Genomic DNA, 8,200 nt, shown 5'->3' on the forward strand with positions numbered 1-8,200 from the left:
TGCGACTATTAATAATAACAGTCGAATAAATTTAATGTCCTATTTTTATATTTTGTATGATTAGAGTTTGCTATTTCAAACGCGTTATTTTGATATTTTAATATCATTTTCAATATATCCGACAATTATGATTAATTATTCTTAGAATAATTTAAAATAAAAATTTTTCACTATATAAAGAAATAATTGACTAAGGACTCTCGATAATATGTAAGTAACAAATTAAAAATATATAAGACTTATATATAAGTAAACTGAGATTCCTTAGTCTTAACAAATTAAAGGTTATAAAAAGGCGATTAGGAATCGGCGCTGTAATAAGTGCGCAAGAATCGATGTAACAATATTTTCTTCAAATTATACCGTTCCTTTATTCCTCGAACGTTTCGGCTAACTTCTAGCCATCTTCAGCGAACAATAATATATAACCAAACATAAGTTCCTCCTGTGATTATCCTCATACACCGAAATTCCATGCCAGTTTGAAGGCTGGATAATTACCGACGTATGTATTTGACCTTAAAATTAATGATTCAAAATTAGAATCAAGACAATATTATAACTTACAGGAATTTGATGTGGAGAATCACCTCAAGAGCACGTCAAAAATAAATTCAGTCATTATAAAGTAAAAATTTGCAAACGATAGTTATTTGTATATAATTATAATTTTAGGACGAGAACGATAAAACTTAACAATGTCTCTAGTACAGTGTCTCTCATCGTATTGAGTATGACATATGTTTATAATTTCGCTCAGGACTTTTAGTGATCAGTCAGATAACAAAAGTATGACGAACAAAGTAACTCCGTGTCTTTGTTTAAATTAATTTCATTCTTTTGTCGCTTAATATTTATTATTTCAGATATTAACCTTTTATTTGTAGTTACGTTCACTGTCTGATATTTGAACATTCTCCCAATCGAATTCGTAATTGTTATTCCTAATCGCCCTTTTATAACCTTTAATTTTTTTTAAATATATAAGTGGTCATGAGAGAGTTCGCGGTAAATGACATTCTAATTAAACGTAGAATTCGTTAATTAATAATTAAATTTTTACATAATTAAATGATTGATATGTACAAACGTTAATTATTTAATTATGTATTGATTTCATTGTTAATTAAAAAATTATATTTTTAATTTGCACATTAATTACTCGGCGTCGAACTTTTATCGCCACTATATAGTTGGTTCTTATATTTAAGACCGTCTTAAATACAGGCTAAAGATGTTATAAACCAAGAGTAGTATTAGCATCTTAAGCCATTACTTAAAACGATCTTGAAATAAGAACCAACTATGAAGAAATAAGACATAAAACATATAAGATATAAAATATAAGAGTTTATATTTTTCTTCTGTCATTTCCCAACAAACGAAAATGGATCGAAATGAATTAGAAATTTTCAATCCATCCTAATCCGTATTTTAAATCCATAAAAATGGATTGGATTCCATATAAAAAAATTTAATACATGTAAAAGTTTAAATAAATTAAAATAATAATTACATGAAATTCTATAGTTATTATTTTAAAACTTTTATACAAAAAATTAGTAGCTGTATAATAAAGGAAACGTATTAATATAAAATATATATAAAAGCGATTAATTTATTAATTAAAAATAAGCAATTTACATATGTAACATTTATTGCACATATTTACGTAGTAGTTCTTTTTATGTCTTTTTTAAATATTAAATGAAGTAGAATTTATAATATATTTTTACAATACAATTTTTTTTACTTAGTTGAATTAAAACGAAAAATTTTTTATTTATAATTCTGAATAAAATAGCATTTATGATGCATTTTTAAATGAAACAATGGATTTTCTACTCAATTTTGAATCGAATAGTATTCATGGCCCATTTTAAAAGAAAAACTTTTTTTTATTCAATTAGATTAAAAAACTGCATTTCCTATTCAGAATTTTGAATTTAGCAGTATTCGCAATGCACGGAAATGACTAATATTATTTTTATATTCAATTGGATTGAAAAACCGCATTTCCTATTCAGAATTTTAAATTAAGCAGCTTATTCACAATGCACGGAAATAGCCGATATTATTTTTAGATTCAATTGAATTGAAAAACTGCATTTCCTATTCAAAATTTTTAATTAAGCAGTATTCATGATGCACACAAAATACTATAATAATATTTTTAGATTGAAAAGCTTAGAAATTATACTCCATGCCATTCCTATAAATGAATAAAGAATGCATTCAAGATTGAGAAAGAGTAGACATCTGTTTTATGCAATTCCTATAAATGAATAAAAATGCATTCAGGATTGAAAAGGATTCATTTTAACATTCATGAATCCATATTTCTGAAAATCTGAATCCATTTTAATCCATTTCAATCCATTCTCGTTTGCTGGGTTAATATTCGTCATTAAAATTCGCGCGAATTTAGTTTCTACACGAAACAATCGCTCATTGATTCGCAGTTTCGATCTTTTTGAATACTTCTAGAATCGCGCCATTGTTCTTCGATTATTCTCGAACTTTAGTCAATCACGAAACGTGCCACAGCGACTGTAGAATCGCATTCGAATCCCGCTCCACATTTTCCGCGATTTTTATTGCTTAAAAACGAATCTCGTGCGCGAATAATTAACGCGAATATACTTCTTGAAAAATTAGATTTTTGTAGCAACGCGTCAAGCATTGTTCAAGTTACAATTTTTATAATTTCAACGGTGACGATCTACTTCCATCGACATGGGATTTCTCGGACATTCTCTTCGCACATTTCATCAGAATAACAACGGGTACATCATTATTACCAAATAAGTAAATTTTTATTCTACAATTAAGCTACACTAATCATATTTCTCATAATCATTTGTGTTTACTTCACTTATTTCTAACAAAATTTTTGAAATATTTCAAATTTTACTTCTACGTGAAATAACTACGGCCATTTTGTCGCTGCTTCCATCATTCGTTACTTTGAGTATCGTGAGATGGCTCTTTGATAGTTCTCGAATCGCGATCAGTCATGAAACGCGCTGCGGCGATCGCTGAACAATTATAGATATATCGTGTATTCGAATCTGCTCCGTATTTCACCGTAATATTTATTATTATGAAAGTGAATCTTGCACGCAAATAATTATCGCGAATGCTTCCCGTAAAGTCAGGTATATCGTAACATTTCGAGTGTTGTGTCGAAGTTGATTTTAACCGTTACATTTGTAGTTGAGCTAGTACATTCATGGTTTTAGAACTTAAAGTGAAATAGATGTACAATGATAGATATAATGATTTTTGGCGAACACGAGAAAGAAAATGCAGAAATAAGAAACAAATCCATGATTTTAACGATCTGTTCTGCGTGGAAAAAATTTATATTCGCTTCTCGCATTTCAAAATATATCGAAATAATAACGATCGCATGACTTTTCAAATATGTACATATTTTCATTTTACATTAACTGTGCTAATCTTTTCTATAATAATTTAATCTGTCGGCTATTTCCAGTGTATGCTAAAAATATTTTGAATCGTATTTCTCCGCGAAGTAACTACGGCCATTTTGTCGCTGCTTCGACCATTCGTTACTTCGAGAATCGTGAGATGGCTCTTCGATAGTTCTCGAACAGCGGTTCAGCCACGAAACGCGCCGCGGCGATCCCTGAATCGCATTCGAATTAGTTCTATATTTCCCGCGACGTTTGTTGTCTGAAAGTACATCTTGCGTGAAAATAATTATCGCGAGTGCTTCCCACAAAATCGAATCTCCGTGATGCATCGAGTGTGTGAAGTTGCTATTACGTGATTTCGACGTTCCGCTCTTAATATATGGAATTTATCGGGCATGTTCTCTTCGCGTATTTCACCGACGTGCATTGGATGCTTAATTATTGCCAGGTGCGTGCACATTTTCGTTCTGTAGTTGACTGAGCCAATTATATTTCTTATAATGACTCGCTATTTTGGCCATTTTTTAAAATGTTTGCTAAAATATATTTAAATTTCACTTCTCTGCGATAGTGAAATTTAATTGCGGCCATTTTGTCGATGCTTCGATCTTTCGATACTTCGAGAATCGCAACATCGTTCGAATGCCGGTCTGTCGTGGAATGCGACACGACGATACATCGCTGAGTTGCGTCCAGATCATATTTCGCAATCGCTAGTGTCTAAAAATAAATTTCGCATGCGAAAAATTATTGCAAATGGTTTTCGTAAAGTATCGGTTTAAAGTTTGTCCTAACTCATTAAATATCGCGTGTAATTATTATATTATATTACGAGAATGTATATGCTGCAGTTGATTAAAATCTTCATACATTATAATAATATATAATTAATGTTTTTTTCAAAATGCTAGTCGTACACAATAAAAAACGTTTTGTATTTGTATTGGAAACGGTCACTCAAATTATTGTTAAAATTTTGTGTTGAATTTTTAACATACATCTAACTGTTAATTTAACATAATGTAATCATATTATTTGAATATTTTTATGTTACATTGATCAATATTTTGACTTAACATTTCTTATAATTAGTGTTAAAAATAATTTATGAATAAGAGTGAATGAAAGCAAATAACATACCAATAATTTAAAATGTATTTTAAAACGTAAATTTGAAGATAAGTTATTAATAAAGTACGTGTTAATTTAACACATCATAAATTTTAATTTTATTGGAAAAATATACTTCCACAGTTTGCTTACAAATTGTATTAATATTACATTTTTTGTGTTAATTTTTTTACATATTATTTGTGTTATCTTTTAATATGTTCATCTTATGTTAAATTAACAAAAAATTTTGAACGGACCGTTTGAAACATGTGAAATGTGCTAAAACGTAAATTTTTTAACTTTAAATATATATATATATTTTTATATAAGATAAACTATAAATATAATTATTATTGCTAATATTATATAGTAGTAGTAACTGTATAGAGTTCCTATTTCCTTAATCATAATTATTTTACTATGCAGTTATAAATATCAAACATTTTTCTCTTAATACAAATGTATTGTCTACATGCATCTATAAATTAATTACATTTGATTATTTTATAATTTATTACTTTGATCATTTCTAGCAATTGCTAAAATTTTCGAATTTTATCTGTTATTCTATTAAATAATACAATTAATCAATTAAGATATTTATTAATTTTTGTGATAAATTAACTTTGATGATAAGAAGAGTTTGTTGTTAACGGTTTCAGTCTTTTCAAACTCACAATAAGTTTTCTGTGTATATTTCCAGAATTTACTGTCACGCCTGACGTCGACAGTTTTCATATATCACTCATATCGAAATCTGAATGGTTTGTTTAGACTTAGTTCACACACACACACACACACACATTGTATTAATTTTAATATTTATAACTTCATTGTTTCATAGGATGTACAAACATCTGTAAAATATTATATTACATATTTCGGTGAAATGTTTTTATAAATCAAAAAAGGTCAAGAATATCAGTATTTTTCAATTATTCTTGGAAATTTGATCATTAAAATTTCACACAAGACTTACAGTTTTTAGTATTTATAACGATAATTAAGTTGACGATATAATTAACATATTTTAAACTATTTTACGATCCAAGAAAAATTTCTCACAAAAATTATTTGTTAATCATATTAGATATAAAAGGAATAATCTATTATTTTTCTATCCTTTTGCTCACTCTTTAAAAAAAAAACGTTATATATAAATCAAATACAGACAGAATAACACTAAGAGAAATAATTTTGTTACAGGAACAAATCAAGGGAAAGCAAATGTATTTGTTGATATTTGTTAAAAAAACAATCGATTTGTTACGATTGCAAATTAATTCGTCAATGTAACAAATAATCAACAGTATCGCTATCAAATAAGAGGCTCATATACATATAAAAGTCGTAGATGGTTGCAGGATCTCAAATCGTAAGAAATTGACTAATTCTAATCAAGTATTCTCCCTATATTTGACTGTGCTTGGTCGGTTTCCTACGACTTAAGACTCCACGATTATCAGAATTCTATGTAAACGAGCTAAAGTCTATCCAAAAGATAGGTTAGATTCTATATAGTTTGTTTCTGTTACTAATAATTGATTAGTATAGCAGACTAGCAGCAATCACAACAACATAATTTGTTGTCACATATTTACCGATCACCGGTTAAAGGTACTGGTGACTTGCTAAATTAACAAAATCTTTTCTCTCAGTGAAGAAACAAGTTTGATTAGTTTTGTGTTTGTTAAATTATTAATATATTATAACGTATCTCTATATATATTTACAAAGAAACAAACTCTAGAGTCTTATATGGTTATATATATTTTATAGAATACTAAAAGAGTAATAATTAATATCATTATTTTTCAAAATGACTACCTTTAGCTTTAAGACGCTTTGGAAATGCATCAATGATAGCCGCGCATTTTTCCACGGATAAATTTTTCCAGATAGCCATATTTATAGAGTGGTTTTCAGTTTATCAACCGATGAAAATCTTTCGTTGCAGAGTCTTTTTAGTATTTAATAAGATGTAACTAACACTCTCCAAAGTTGTTTTTTTAGATATCCAAGTAGTAAGCTGATATTATTTATCATTTTGATGTCAAAATGACAACAAATAGCGTTAGCTTGATACTTGAATAATGATTTGATAAATACACAAAACTTTATGACAAAATTTTGTTATTATCCTCTATGTATTGATACGCTATTTCTGGATGCTCAAGGCTTCTTTCAACCTAGAAATATAAATTTTTGTTGCATCGTACGTAATTCCGGGGTATCCGCGGGAGGATCGATCGTCCACTTTGGCGAGATGTAGAGACGACCCATGAATTCCAAGCTGTATTCCGTGCGGGATGAACGATGGCCGATCTGGGCGGATGTCGTCCTAGGGAAGGCTGGTGAAGCTTTCAAAGGAATCGGCGAATGTTCGGCTACGTCTTCCGGCGGGTCACGCTCGAAAGTGTTCGCCGGAAGTCCCGCTTTTCTGCATTCCTCCGCCAGCATCTACGGTCAGTGACACGGCGGACACATTGAAATTCGTCTGCGGTTCGCATGTTCTTTTTCTTTTTTTTTTTCTGCCGTACGCGACTCGCCAACCGACAGAGTTTTTAAGGTACCTGGCTGAAAAATTGCCCGGTCAGATGCTCGTACTTCTGCGGCCATGACCATCGCGACAAGCTTTCGAGGAAGTTAGTTTCCTTGCTGAAAAAATATTAACGAAATAATCTGCACTTCATGCATAAGAATGAGTCTATATATAACTATCGTTATGAGTATTACTGAACTATTATAGGTTTGTTTTGTATTGCTGAATTAGACCGTATTGGAACTTTCCTTTTCATTTTCGCTAAATTTAAATCATACAGTCTTAGTAAAAAATATTAGCCTAATATTACCTTATTAATCATTATTTAAAAAGCTTTTACCTCAATTGATTTATGACATTTGCTGTAAATTATCCTTTTTTTCATTTAAATTTACGCATAACATCGGTAATTATGTGCAGGTGAAAGAATTATATTATAGATAAATGAAAAAATATAGGTGTTTAATATTTTTGGTTAAGGCTGTATATCTATTTCATTTTAATTACAAAAAGTATACACTACTTCAGCTACTATAAAAACAAACTTATATTGTTATACTTTCTATGACAAATGTATTACCGAATATTATCAGTGGCTACTTCGTTTTTTAAGACATCACCACGTTTCGTTATAGAGATTACCCTCTCGGTCACTTTCTTGATTTCTTTATCTTGCTTTTCTTCAGCCATTCGGACGGATGTTTTCGCACGACGAACGAAGTCTTCAATATTGAATCCGACTAAAGCATATGCACGGTTTGTTCGATACCTCAGATTGTTACTATAGTTATCGCGCGCGGTAATATTGAAATTTCCGACCTGCATTCTCTGAGATAACCACATATAGAACTTTTCCATCGCTTTAATTCAATAATTACGTCGTGAATGAAATCTTTGCAATGAAAATATGAAGTTACACATCTAAAGTGTCTTTTTATGGGCAATTTCGAATTTTCGAGTTATATCCAATATCGACGCGATTTTTTATAGACCTCGTAAATTTTCCAATTTTGCCATATCCAATATATATCGGACTATTCCGGAAGAATATCGAAATCGAAATGATGAAATAGATGGAAATTCCACTTCGATGGAAGATCTCGTA

General features: G+C 29.8%; 1 protein-coding gene across 1 annotated transcript; it reads right to left on the minus strand.

Moving 5' to 3' along the window:
- Positions 1–6,737: 6,737 nt before the first annotated feature.
- Positions 6,738–7,953, minus strand: LOC108760942 (uncharacterized). The gene is made up of 3 exons (XM_018507246.1): positions 7,676–7,953; positions 7,127–7,211; positions 6,738–7,013 (listed from the first exon to the last, which is right to left on the minus strand). Exons 1-3 carry the CDS (start codon positions 7,951–7,953, stop codon positions 6,738–6,740), a joined length of 639 nt encoding a protein of 212 aa, XP_018362748.1.
- Positions 7,954–8,200: the final 247 nt, after the last annotated feature.

This window comes from Trachymyrmex cornetzi, unplaced genomic scaffold, assembly GCF_001594075.2.
Source record: "Trachymyrmex cornetzi isolate Tcor2-1 unplaced genomic scaffold, Tcor1.1 scaffold230, whole genome shotgun sequence".
NCBI lineage: Eukaryota > Metazoa > Arthropoda > Insecta > Hymenoptera > Formicidae > Trachymyrmex > Trachymyrmex cornetzi.